Genomic DNA, 15,065 nt, shown 5'->3' with positions numbered 1-15,065 from the left:
GGCGTGACTTTGAAACCATTTAAATGTTTTACGTAATTCTAAAACAAGTTTTATCATTAAAAAAAGAAACCTAGAAGTGAAAGCAAAATGAAACAAAGAAGCTGAAGTAGCATGATCATAGGAAAGAACTATTAATAAGTGTCTTTAAAAAGCAGTAATTTGATTATACATGCCTAGTTTATAACCTGAGGACAAAAGAACAGTATAAAAACCGTAAATGGTTTTCATTAATCATAGTGTTGATATTGTTATTCCCAAGCTGTTGTGTATATATTGTACAACAAAGCAATTAATTTAATTATAATAGTGTCATTGTGTAACAAAATCAGTGCAGTTAAAAAAATTTAGAATTTTATTTGGAAATAGCAGTATAAAATCGTATGGACTCTGACCACTATAAAAGGCCTAAAGTGACCAACTCAGAAGAAATGAGCACTCCTAGAACCCAGGTTATGTCTGAATGCTGCTTCCAATTGAAATATACCAGGGTTTCTTGGACATATGGTTGATTTAAGGTCTGGGGCAGGAGTTGGATGGACATGGTGATATTATTATACTGTTTTGTTATACTAGATATTCTGTGAAACAAGGAAGCTATTAAAGACTCTAATAAGGTCATGTCTAAAAGGCTCAGAAACAAACTGAAGAGTTTCACTGGCCAAAGATGACAAAATTTGACAGCAGTAGCAATAACAACTGCAGTAATTTGAAGCATACTACATTTATTTAAATCTTAGAGTTTATGTGTATACTGATTCCCCTAAAAAACAAACTCATTGTTTACCATTCTGAAGGTTAGGACATCAACTCATTTTTTAAGAGCTCGTAAAAATTTAAGCATTTATCCTTCCCTTTCCTAAGCTGCATCTTGGAAACCAAAGATTTGATGAGTAGAATTTTCACTTAATAGACATTTCAGATGGTAAACGATGAAGGAATGATAAAAGTAAAGTAACACTATTTTGCAACTCTCAGTGAAGTACTGAATTGAGGCAGTGTTCCTCATTGGCTGTTACTATCACAGAAAGATATAAGGCAATACATATGCTCCTTAATGACGAACACAGTACCATGTATAAAGTTGTCTTCTCTATCAGTTCTGAATTTAAGACTCTAGAGTCAAAGGTTATAGAAAATACTAGGACAGAGGGACATGATTAAAATGCCTCAAGTGGATAGTCAGCAAAATGCAGATAATTGAAGACTGTGGCATAAATTACTTGATTTCCTTTTTTAAAAATAATTTAAAAAATGTTTCCAATTGCAGTGGATGTATAATATTATATTAGTTTCAGGTATACAACCCCATGATTGGAAACTTATCCAACTTATGAAGTGATCACTCTGATAAGTCTAGTTCCCATCTGACACCTTATATAGTATTACAGTGTTATTGTCTATATTCCATTTGCTGTACTTTACATCCTCATGACTATTCTGTAACTACCAATTTGTACACACTTCTTAATCCCTTTGCTTTTTTCACCCAGCCTCCAACCCCTCTATTTTCAACCGTCGAAATGTTCTATGAGTCTGTTTCTGTTATGCTTGTTTGTTTTGATGTTTAGGTTCCACCTATGAGTGAAATCATCTGGCATTTGTCTTTTGTCTGACTTATTTCACTCAGCACAGTACCCTCTAGGTCCATCCATGTTGTTGCAGGTGTCCAGATTCATTCTTTTTAATGGCTGAGTCATATTCCACTGTGCATATGCACCACCTCTTCTTCATCCATTTTTTAAAATATTTTTGTATATAAAACATAAATTTTGTATATTTAGTATTGTAAATAATACTGCAGTGAATACATGGATGCATATGTCTGTTTGATGTAGTGTTTCGGGTTTCTTCAGATAAATACCAGAGGTGGGATTTCTGGGTCCTTCTTTCTCTCTTGTTATACCCTTTGTTTTAAGGTCTATTTTGTATGGTATTAGTATTGCTACCCCAGCTTTTTGTATGTTTGTTTGTTTCTATTTTCATGAAGCATCTTTTTCCATCCCTTTACTTTCACTGTGAGCATATCTTTCCACCTGAAGTGAATCTCCTGTAGACAGCATGTGTTACAGTCTTGTTTTGTTACACAACTGCCACTGTGTATCTTTTCATTGGAGCCTTTAATCCATTTGCATTGAAAGTAATTGTTGACGCTCTGGGGAAGGGGCTGGGGAGGTGGAGGAACTGGTCAAAACAGGAAAAAAAAGAGGAAGAACTCATTAACATAGACAATAGTGTGGTGATTGTGGTGGGGGAAGGAGGTTGTGGAAGTAAAAGAGGATATAGGGGAGATAAATGGTGATAGAAAAATAAATAAAATAAAAAAGTAGTTGACAGAAATGTATTTATTGCTAATTTATTACTCATTTTTTTTCTTCTTAAAGAAGACCCATTAAACATTTCTTTAGCTTTTTCTCGTCTAGGAAGCTCTTTATATGTCCTTCCATACTAAATGATAGCTTTGCTAGGTAGAGTAATTGTGGTTTTAGGTCTTTGCTTTTCTTCACTTTGAATACCATTGATTTCTTTGACAAAAAAAATTGCAGGAGAAAAAGAGAAAGTGTAGAATCAGTAGATAAAGAGAAATGTAAGAACTGTGTCAACCAGTTGCAAAATGTGGAACTTATTTGGATCTTAATTTTAACAAATTGAAAAGAAAAACAAAAGACCATTGTGAGGAACTTGAATGTTGGCTGATAATGCATAATTTTGCAGAATAATTTTTTAGTTAAAACAAGGTTTGCCATGAGGTGAAAATTGTTGAAGCTTGATAGTGGACACATGGGAATTCATTATGTTATTGTCTTTATAATGAAAAGTTCAACATGAAAAAAGAACAATTAGATTTCTCAAAATAGCTTTTCATATATCCAAAATCAGAGTAAGTGATCTAGCATAGTAAATCATTGAAGAATTACTTACGAATTTTAAGTATTCGTAGCTTTCACTCTGTTGTAGTGAAGAGCCATTTATTGAAGTGATGTTAGTAAATAATGGTAAATTTTCATTTGAAGGACTTTGTGGTTATTTATTAAATTCAAGCATTTTAATTCACCTAATAAGAATTGAGAGTGAACCAATTCCTATTAATAGGGTTTGTTAGATGTAAAAACTTAGTCTATGAGTTTGAGTTGCAAGACTTACTCAGTCTTACAAAATCCTTCAAGTGAAAGAAATTTCTGTGAAACTGAGATATAGTATGTATATCAACTGTTGCTTCCTCCCCCATCCCACCTCGAACCTAGGGAAAGTCCTTAGGGGAATCACGAGTCATACCTAATACTGTATTCCAATACCCACTAGTGCTTATTAATTTTTCATCTTTAAACTTGGGATATTCTTTCTTACAGCTCTTTGTAAACAAAACATTTGCAAGCTTATAAATAAAGTTCCATATCCTAAACTTTCTGGAACCCAGGATCCATGTCCTTTGCATTTTAGGACATGCTCTTCTGTTAGCGCTCTCTCTTTCCACAGAAGTTACTACATTACCAGTTATATGGGATTGAGGGGTGGGGAGAGAGAGAAAGAGAAAGTTTAGTTGTTAGTTGTCAGTGTTCCCTATAGTGCTTTCCTTACCCCCATCTCTACTCCCAAATTTGCCTTTTCATCACAAAAGAAAGAGTGGAAGTGGGTATGTCAGAGTCTCACAGGACTCTTCTTTTCTCTCAAGGAAAAAGGATCCTGGGGATCAACCTGTGCTATGATAATGTGGTATAATTGCAACAATTTTTGGTCCACCTGCATATTAGGATATAGCCTTTGAGATTGCCATCTTCTTCTTCTGTCCTTGATCCCATATGACCCTTTATAGTATAATCCCAATGAGTATAATATTATTACATTATTGCCTTTAGGTTTGTCTTTCTGGAGTGGAGTCGTGTGAGTTCTTTACGTATTTTGGAGATCAAATCCTTGTCTGAGGTATCAATGGCAAATATGTTTTCCCATACAGTTGGTTCTCTTTTCATTTTGATGCTGTTTTCTTTAACCATGCAGAAGCTTTTTAAATTGATAAGGTCCCATTTATTTCTTTCCTTTATGTTCCTTCCTTTAGGGAACATATCATTGAAAATATTGCTGCATGGAATGTTTGAGATTTTCCTCCCAGTGTTTTTCCTCTAGGACTTTTATGGTATCATGGTTTGTATTTAAGTCTTTTATCCACCTTGAATTTATTTTTTTGTATGGTGTAAGTTGGTGATTGAGTTTCATTTTCTTGCATGTAGCTGTCCAGATCTCCCAACACCATTTGTTGAAGAGGCTATTTTTACTGTATTTTATGATTCTTCCCCCTTTGTCAAATATTAATTGACCATAGAGGCTTGGGTTTATTTCTGGGCTCTGTTCTGTTCCATTGATCTATGTGTCTGTTCTTATGCCAGTATCAGGCTGTTTTGGAGAATCTTATAAAATTTTAAGTATTGGAGAAACTGGTGTATTAGGTTGACCAAAAAGTCCATTTAGTGTTTTCTGTAAAATAAAAAACACATTTTTCATTTTCACAAATAAATTTATTGATTTAGGTATTTTGAGTATGTTGGCTATCTCCTATATGGTATAATGTTGATTGTTCTCAGTTAATGTCTCCATCTGATCGCTATCCACTTCAACTGGTCTGCCTGACCGTGGAGCATCATCCAGTGAGAAATCTTCAGCACAAAACTTCACAAACCACTTTTGACATGTTCAATTAGTCATAGCACCATCTCCATACACTACGCAAATCGTTATTTGCATTTCAGTTGTGTTTTTATCGTTTTGAAATACTAGTTTGTCTTCCATGTTTAAAAATCCAAGATAGTAGGAGTCAGAAGATATTTATTATTTATTAAGCAATTTGTATGTTTGCAGCACTGTTTTGGACACTATAACAGCTCTACCCTACCCTTGGTGAATTTGCACCCAAATTTAAAGATACTCTCATTATATTTGAAGAATACAGGGCAATATTTTATCATATGATAATATAAACTGTGTGAAAAATAACTGCTTATAGGAGTTCAAAGCTGCATTTGAGTTAAAGTGGGGGTTAAATGCATCCTGAAGAACTTGAGAGTCCAGAGAACAAACAGGGTTTAAATAAACAGAAACTGAAACACTTCAGGGATAAGGGAGCAAAGGATGGGCAGAAGAAAAAGATAAGTAAGAACAACACTGTTTTTGATGTAACTCATAACCCAGTCGGGAAGACAGCTCTATGAAAGATAATTTTAGAAAATGAATAAAAAGGGATGGAAGTGGGAGGCAAGAAGGGGTAGAATGATTCAATGAGTTATAAAAGAGTCAGCTTTGGTTTTCCAAGTTAACATCTTTGTCTTGTTCCTAGTGTACAGGAAAAGCTTTCAGTCTTTCACCATCGAGTATGATGTTACTTGGGGGTTTTTCAATATGACCTTTATTATATGTTGATGTAGTTTCCTTCTATTCCTAGTTGAAGTTTTTTTTTTAAATCATGAGTGTTGTTTGTCAACTTTATTTCCTGTGTCAGTTAAGATGATCATGTTTCTGTTTTTCATTCTGTTAATATGTATAGTACTGATTGATTTTCAAGCTCTTTCAGTTACATATTGATGACTTTTCATACTAAGTCAGAAGTGAGTAGTTATGACAGAGACCATACTGTTTGCAAAGCCTAAAATATTTGCTATTTGTCTTTTATAGAAACTCTTTTCCGACCTGCTTCTAGAATCACCTGTATCTACATAGTTCTTTAGTATATATTTATATATTGGTCAGTCTGTACTTAACAACATTTTGTAAACTGCTTTTCTTAATATACTTATGATTTATATTTATATATAATAAGTAGGAGTTATAATGTGGTTAGGGATAGGTTGCTTAAATAATGATTTTAAGAAAAATGTTAATTTGAATAATGAATTCATTAAAGTCTTTTCTAATTCAACTTCATGGCTCATACGCTTTATTGCTTAAGGAGTTTTATGTTTTCTTTTCCATAGGTGTATGTGGAATTTGATGATCTTGAATGGGATAAACGAGAGTGGGTTAGAGTGTATGAAGATTTTTCAGCCTTCTTGGTGGAATACCACTTAATCTGGGCCAGAAGGAACGACCCTAGCCAGACTCAGGGATCAAAGAGGAAACAGACTTATTGGCCTGCATTGGTAAGATTGCTTTCTGTTTTATTAAGCACTTTCAGTTTGTTTTAAAAGAAAAAAAACTGAATGGAAGTTTAGATTTATCTTGCTGATTATAGATTAATATTCCTGAAGAGGGTCTGAAGTATCTGGCAGAAATTTCAAAATACTCTTTCAAAATTTTCCAAGGATGGAGAATTCATATACATAATGTTTGCAAATTCACATTTGCCAGATTAGGATAATAAGAATTAAAGGTAGAAATCTCACACTCTTATTCATGTCTGCTCTATTGCCCAACCAGATTTCAAACACTGCATCACTGTCCTAGCCATTTTGCTAAATGGAAGACTCTAGGCACTAATCACAGAGGCAACTGCATGTGTCATGAAAACACACAATTTTTCTGTTAAGAGATGTTTCTTTCCTGCTGGCTATAATGACGATTCTTCAGTTAATAATTTAAAGGCTACAGCAACATGCAAAAGAATGTAATCTTATTTTTGTAATTATTTTTTATAAAGCTAAGAAAGGTCTTCAGGAGATGGTGAGTTTTATTCTGTCTTATCTGGATAGAGGTTTCATTTGCTCTCAAATGATCCAGGATGGATATAGACTCAGAGAAAGCACAGGATGTAGAGGTCTGTTCTGTGTAATCTGCTCCCTCATTTTCATCGTCACCATCAATTGAGAGAACAGCATACTTGCTTGCAGAACTGAAGGAGGGTGGATTTACCTTAGGTTTCTTTTACTCAGGTGCAGATTGGTAATCCTGATTGTTTTTACATCTTTCCTATCTGACTCCCAGTGGTCTCTGTTCCTGCCATCTCCTGGGCTATGGCTGGAGCTCCCACTTTAACCTTTTGGGATACTCACCCCATCCACTTGATTTTCATCTGCTTTTCCTTACTGGTCCTTCCTCAGATGGTTGAGCTGGAACTACTTTCCCCTAACCACTTGTAGGGGACTGCTGCTCTGTGTCTGAGCTCTGAGATCAAGCAGGAGGGTTAGAACTTGTGGATAATAGCAGATATTTAATGTGAAATTACATGTTTAAATAATAGGTAACTTCATATCAGGAAATGTTTCATTTAAGAAAATACTATGGACTACCATAAATTCTCAGTTTGAAGAGTTTTATAAAAAGAAACATGATAGCTAAACAAGATTATTAATTGTATTTAAAAAAAAGCCACAGTTGTTTAACCATTGTTATTTCTGTTTTCTGGCTGTGTTTAGCATGTAATAGGTATACAGTATATGTTTGTATAAAATAATTTTCTTCATTAATATGAAGGAAATATTTTGAAAGCCATTGACACATTATTTCAGATATTTGATATAAATATTGCCAGGGTAGTTACTTTCAGATCTTTTAAACATAAATTGTTTACAAGGATCTTTTAAACATAAATTGTTTACAAGTTTTTACTTGCTAATAATTATATTAATTATAATGTTTCTTTTTAGTTGATGTTTTAAAAGTATGAGGAGATAAGTGTTTAAAAAGGACAGACAGGGAAGGAGAGAAGGGATGAAGTAAATTTAATTAATGGCATTTTTAAAAGAAAAATATAATGTGGAGGGATGAAAAATGATATAAGGTATGATTTTGCTAGGATAATTTGAATACTTTAGCAAAATAAAGATGATTTTGTCCATGATAGGTTTTAAAAATTGTTTGTTGAATGAGTATGTTGAATTATGAATATGTAGTTTTTAAAACCATGACTAACATGCTTTTTGATTTTCTAAATCTTAACTCAAAAATTGGTTAAAACCTGTAACTTTGACATTTATGTGACTTTTGCATAAAAAGTCTCAAAAGCAGGAAGCAGCAATATCAGTAATACCAAAAGTATGCCTCACTATCTTAGTTAATAAAAAAAAATAACTTTAGAAAACATTTGCCCTTTCTTAGAGACAGTTAAAATCAAGATGGATTCCTAATGGATATTCATAAATTACTTATTTTGGAGAAAATTTTTATAGGAAATATGTTTAATAATTTTTTTCATAATTTTGAAATTTGTTTCTGTTGAAAAGCTTTTAACCTCACAAAACTAAACCTCTTCTAAAACTTCAACTAATTTTTTTAATGCACACAAGAAGTACACATTGTAAAAAATTCAGAAAATGGTATAAAGCAGAAATCATAATCATTCTACTTCACCACCAAATAGCCAACTTCTTTGACGTATTTCTTTGTTTTTAATTTTTTTATTTTTATTTTTAAATTATTTTATTGTTGTTCAATTACAGTTGTCTTTATTTTCTCCCCACCTCGCTACCCCACCCCAGCCAACCCCACCTCCCTCCCCTGTTTCCACCCTCCCCTTTGGTTTCATCCAGGTGTCCTTTATAATAGTTCCTGAAAACCCTTCTCCCCACTATCCCTTCCCCCCTCCCCTCTGGTTATTGTTAGATTGTTCTTAACTTCAATGTCTCTGGTTATATTTTGTTGGCTTTTTTCTTCTGTTGATTATGTTCCAGTTAAAGGTGGGATCATATGATATTTGTCCCTCACAGCCTGGCTTATTTCACTTAGCATAATGTTCTCCAGTTCCATCCATGCTGTTGCAAAGGGTATCAGCTTCTTCTTTCTCTCTGGTGCGTAGAATTCCATTGTGTAAATGTGCCATAGTTTTTGGATCCACTCATTTGCTGATGGGCACTTAGGTTGCTTCCAGTACTTGGCTATTGTAAATTGTGCTGCTATGAACATTGGGGTATGTAGGTTCTTTTGGTTTGATGTTTCAGGGTTCTTAGGGTATATTCAAAGGGCAGTTCCATTTTTAGTTTTCTGAGGAAATTCAGTGCTGTTTTCCACAGTGGCCTCACCAGTCCGCATTCCCACAAACAATGTACTAGGATTCCCTTTTCTCCACAACCTCTCCAACACTTGTTGTTTGTTGCTTTGTTTATGTTGGCCACTCTGACCAGTGTGAGATGGTACCTCATTGTGGTTTTAATTTGCATCTCTCTGATGGCTAGTGATGCTGAGCATCTTTTCATATGTCTCTGGGCCCTCTGTATGTCTTCCTTGGAGAAGTGTCTGTTCAAGTCCATTGCCCATTTTTTAATTGGGTTGTTTGTCTTCCTGGAGTGGAGTCGTGTGAGTTCTTTATATATTTTGGAGATCAGGCACTTGTCTGAGGTATCATTGGCAAATATGTCTTCCCATACTGTTGGTTCTCTTCATTTTAATGCTGTTTTCTTCAGCCACGCAGAAGCTTTTTATTTTATAAAATACATTTTTCTGCTCTCTTTTTTTTAACATAATTTAAAAAATTTTAATCGTGTTAAAATATGCTTATAAATTTTCCATTTTAACCAGTTTTACATACATAGTTAGTGACATTAAGTACATTCATTGTTATACAACCATCTATCTATAGAATTTATTCCATCTTGCAAAACTGAAACTCTGTTCTCATTTCCCCATCTTCTCAGCCCCTAGCAACCACTATTTTACTTTCTGTCTCTATGATTTTGACTGCTTTAGGTAACTGATATAAATGAAATCATTCAGTACGTATTTGTCTTTTTGTGACAGGCTTATTTCACTTAGCACAATGTCTGCAGGATTCGTCCATGTTGTAGCCTGTCAGAATATCCTTCCCTTATAAGACTGAATAATATTCGATTGTAGGTATATACTGCATTGTATTTATCCATTTGTCTGTTGATGGACACTTGTGTTGCTTCCACTTCTTGACTATTCTGCTCTGCACGTGAGTGTACATTTATCTCTTTTAGATCATGCTTTCATTTCTCTTGGGCATAAACCCAGAAGAGTGGATTGCTGTATCATTATGGTAACTCTGTTTTTTAATTTTTTGGAGAAATTTTCATACTGTTTTTCACAGCAATTCTATTTTATATTCTCAGCAACACTTGTTATTTTTAGTTTTAATAATAGCTATCCTAATGGGAGTGAGATGGTATGTCCTAGTGGTTCTGATTTGCATTTCCCTAATGATTGGTGATCTTGAGCATCTTTTCATGACCTTATTGGTCATCCGTGTATCTTCTTTTGGAGAAATGTCTATTCAAGTCCTGTGCTTATTTTTGAATTGGGCTGTTTCATTATATGTTACTGAGTTTTAGAAGTTCTCTCCATATTAATCCTTTATCAGATGAAATCTGCAAACATTTTCTTCCATTCTGTGGTTTGCCTTTTTACTCCATTGACAGTAAATTGACACTCCATTTACTCCATTTACTCCATCTTTTGATACACAAATATTTAAAGTTTTCATGAAGTCAAATTTGTTTATTTTTTTCTTTTATTACTTGTTCCTTTGGTATCTTATTTAAGAAATCATTGCCAAATTGAACGTCATGAAGCTTTTGTTGTATGTTTTTTGTAAGAGTTTTACTGTTTTAAGTCTTACATATAGGCCTTTGATCTCTATTGAGTTAATTTTTGTTTATGGTTTTAGGCAAGGGTCCAAGTTCTTTTGTTTGCCTTTGTGGATATCCAGTTTTCTCATCACCATTTGTTGAAGGAAAGACTGTCATTCATTGACTGGCTTGACACTCTTGTCAAAAATTATTTGAACATATATTCAAGAATTTACTTCTGGGCTCTCTATTCTATTAGTCTAAATGTTTGTATGCCAGTACCACACTGTTTTGATTACTGTAGCTTTATGTAGTATGTTTCAAATCAGGAAGTGTGAATCCTCCAACTTTGTTCTTTTTCAGGATTGTTTTGGCTACCATGTGTCCCTTGAAAGTCTATATGAGTTTTGGGATGTATTCATTTCTTCAGGAAATGTTGTTGGGATGTTAATAGGGTTTGCATTGAATCTGTAGTAGATCACTTTGGGTAGTATTCACGTTAACAATATTACACTTTCTAATCCAGAAATACAGAATGTCTTTTCATTTATTTATTTATTTAAATTCTTATAGTAGTGTTTTGTAGTTTTCATTATACAATTCTTTCACCTCTGTAGTTAATTCCTAAGTAATGTATTTCTTTTGATGCTATTGTAAATGGAATCAGTTTACTAGATTGTTCATTATTAGAGTGTAAAATACATCTGACTTTTGTGTTGATTTTTTATCCTTCTGCTTAGTTAACATCGTACTCAATAGTGAAAGGCTGGAAGCTTTTCCACTAAGATCAGGAACAAGACAAGGGTGATATTCTATTTAAGATAGTATTGAAATTTCTAGCCAGGGAAGTTAGACAAGAAAAAGGAAAAAAATGCATTTAAATTGGAAAGGAAAAGTAAAATCGTTTGTTTTCAGATGTTATGATTTTATATATAGAAAACACTGGAGCTTATAGACACACGCAAATAAACATTAAAACTAATAAATGAAGCAAAGCAACATGATACAAATTTCAGGTTTGTTTTAATCATAGTTTTAAGTAAGACTGAATTAAAAATTTAGATCATACTTTTTACTTAATATTTTATGCTATGCGTGTCTTTTCCCAGGTAATAATTTTAATGGCTGCATAATATTTGATCATGTCATGTTCCATTTCCTTAATATTTGATAGTTTAGTTGTTTTTAAATTTTTGTGATTATAAATAACTGTGATTTTGTGATAAATCTTTGCATCTCTAATTACTTTTAAAATTTAGAATCACACGAACTTGAAAATAACAAAAATCTAAAAATCTCCTGATACTCCATAAATTATTTAAACATTGTACTACTATTATGCCCATTCAGTGTATGAGTTTTTTCATCTCACCCCCAAACCTAACACCACATGTCCCTTCCCTGACCAGACCCCCTTCCGGTAAGCACTGATTGCTTACTTTCATTTCATCTTGTTTTAAAACCCAAACAAACATGTAAAAGGAGGAGTTTTACAACTTAAGGAGTGCAGAATTCAGTTAAATATTACACCATTTTTATATCTGTTAATTTGATATTTTAAAGTACTATTTCATTGTTTTAATTTGCATTTCTTTAATGTGATGAATATTTTTTCACATTTATTAACAAGTTATACTTTTTGTGAATTGTCTCTTAAATTACTAGGGTTTTGTGTTTGTCTAATATTTGTTACAAGCTTTCTTTATATTACAGCTATTATAAATAACCTTATGTCATACTCATTTCATGATTTGCTTAGCTAATTTTATGATACCAAGTCTTTTTGAATTGTATGTTTGTATTTAAAGAAAATCTATATAATGAGATATATTCCTTAATGCAGACAATCAGGTTGTGTTTTCTTCTCTTCCTGTTTTCTTTCTTTGTTTCAAGTGGTGGTATAAATTAATAGAATTAATAAGCGAAATAAGAACACTTGGTAATCTTTTAAAAACAATCATATTAAAATTTATAAGAACTTTGCAAACATTCATTTATGTATAGTGCATGTCTGAGATTCTGTTATTTTCCTATCTGTTCATTACAGTGAGGCTTATTTAAGGATATATACAAGCAGCAGTTATGAAATTCAGAGTTTTTATATTCATATATAGCAAAACAAAATGTCTACAAATTAGAGAAATTTTAGGTGGCAATAGAATGAAATGCTGTAGAAACTAATACTCTTCACTTCTCTACAAATTTAATGTTTTTAATTCTGTGTACAATACTTGCTTTCATATTCTTTTGTATTTAAGCGTATGTTTATATTTATTATCCTCTTTATAATTGTTTTACCCCTCTTGTGGTACCTATTAAATATTACATAATGGTTCTGTTATATTACCTTGTCTACTTATTGTAAGAAATCAGTAGAAACTGACAGTATATCTGCTGGTTCTTGAAACAATGACAAGAACAAAAAATCCTGTTACCTCGTTAACCTAAAGTTCAGTTTTAAAATTTAAAAATAAATAAACTTTAGCAAAATACGGGATAGTATAATACACAGGTTACTTCTCTGGCATCTTCTCTTTATTTTTCTTCACAGGATATCAATAGCAAAACATTTATTGGAGCACCTCATATGCAACATGCTGAAGTGGTGTCTGTATTTTGTTTGTTTGGTCCTGTATGATCAGGGTACCACCTGAGGCCATTCTGATTATGGAGGCCTAGGTAACTTACATTTTTATGAAAGATACTTAATATATTGTTAAATTTTATTATTTTTTTAAATAAAGTAAAATATTCATGAAATGACATTTATTTGCACCAGGGAAAGAAAGTGTTGGCACTCATAAATGAAATCAACGAATCACCTACCTAACTGGGTTAGGGCCCTGGCTCCATCTCCTTTAGGAAAACCTTCTGTGGGGAGTGGGGCTTCGACCCTAACCCAGCTGGGCTGTAACACTGCTGCATTTTCTAAGGGGCAGAGTTTTCTACTACTTTTCTGCTGGCCCATCTTCCAGATCACCCCAACCAGAATTAATCTCACCATCCTGTGCTCCTGTAGAACTATGTTTGTACCTCTGTTTTAACAACTAGCACATTCTGCTTTGTATTAGTCCTATTTGTTTGTATGTCTGTCTTTCCCTACTAGATTGTAAGTTCTTCGAGGACAGGAATCATGTAGTCATTTCTGTATCATTCCTAGGAGACTACCACAATGCCTTAACCCATCTTAGGTAGTGATTAATTGTTTATTTTAAAGCGATGAATTTACTCTACCCCAGATAGTGAAAAAGAACCCTACTGGGAATTATTTCAAGTTTCCTGGCTACTACTTTATGCTAAAATCAGAGGGCAGGAAAACATAAGCAGCCAGTTGTGGTAAAAGTTACCTATTTTAAACATGGCAAGTAGTCAAAACCTATAATAAAAATGCTTATAATAAATGCCCTCATTCTAATTATGTACAAATGTGTTTCCTTAAATTGTCACAGAGTAGAAGGAGAAAACTTACATCTTCATTGTCAACTAAATATGCTAATCTACAATAAGTTATGTGAATGTCTGTAGTAAGTTTTAGGAACCTCAGGCTTTTCCTTCTTCTTAGTGTAACTTTTTTTTTCATAGGTTATTCTGGTTTGGCCAAGAATTGTGATCAGATCATAAACATGTAAACCTTTATCAAAATCTTTCTTTAAAATTTTTTTTGTCTAGTGAAAGTAGTTTTTAGTTCTCTATTCTGAACAAAATCCTCTTAAAGTAGAATAGAATTCACTGCTCTTTGCGACAAAATTGCATTTATGTCTGGCTATTATTTTGCCATATGTGGTTTACATTATGACCTCAACCAAATTTCACTAGAATGTGAAGACATGCCGCATTCAAAACTTTTTGCAATAAAGAGTTTTACATATTTATATTTTTTACATATTTACAGTTGTTTCCAGAATTAGAATTATTAGTTTTTATACTTTGATAATTAATGAAATGGTAGCAAAGACAATATTATTACAATACTAATGTCTGCTTTATTACTTCTTTGCAAGGTGAAGCACTGTATGAGGTCAAATTATATATAGAAAGTTAAAATTTTCAAATGATAAAATCTAATACTGGGAAAGACTGCAGTGAATGAATATGCATTTATTTATTTCTCTTTTTTTATTAAACTCCAAAATTTTTAAATTTATTTTAGAGAGAGGAAGGGAGAGAGAAACATTAATCTGTTGTTCTACGTATTTGTGCATTCAGTGGTTGATTCTTGTGTGTGCCTTGACCAGGGATTATAGCCGCAACCTTGGCATGTTGGACAACACTCTAACCAACTGAGCAAGTCGGCCAGGACCTGCATTCATTTCTCGTGTGTCATAAAATGACAACATTTTGGGGAAAGTATTATGTTTTAACAACCATAAAGAATTTCATACACTTTGATACATTAATTCTACTTTTAGGAAGTTATCCTTACAAAACAATTCTTGAAAAGTAGAAGTTATATTCAGTTCAGTTAATGTTTATGAGACAACTTATATGAGCCAGAAAGTATGGTAGGACTGCAGATACAAAAATGAAAGACATAATGTTACATACAGAAAGATGTTCATTATAATCCTACTAAAGAAGAAAACAGAGAAACAACTCTGATGTTCAACAGTTTATGAATGT

The 15,065-nt window shown here is 32.9% G+C and overlaps 1 protein-coding gene across 2 annotated transcripts in view; it reads left to right on the top strand.

Moving 5' to 3' along the window:
• JMJD1C (jumonji domain containing 1C) overlaps window positions 1-15,065 on the top strand; it is a 249,118-nt gene that overhangs the window by 56,906 nt on the left and 177,147 nt on the right. For both annotated transcript variants that reach the window (XM_024561194.4, XM_045195974.3), the window contains exon 2: window positions 5,961-6,125. In XM_024561194.4, coding sequence (XP_024416962.2) covers window positions 5,961-6,125 — 165 coding nt within the window. The remainder of the gene's footprint in view (window positions 1-5,960; window positions 6,126-15,065) is intronic.

Source organism: Desmodus rotundus, chromosome 4, assembly GCF_022682495.2.
Source record: "Desmodus rotundus isolate HL8 chromosome 4, HLdesRot8A.1, whole genome shotgun sequence".
Taxonomy (NCBI): Eukaryota; Metazoa; Chordata; class Mammalia; order Chiroptera; family Phyllostomidae; genus Desmodus; species Desmodus rotundus.
Note: the sequence above shows the minus strand (reverse complement) of the source record. Positions and strands in the feature narration are given on the sequence as shown.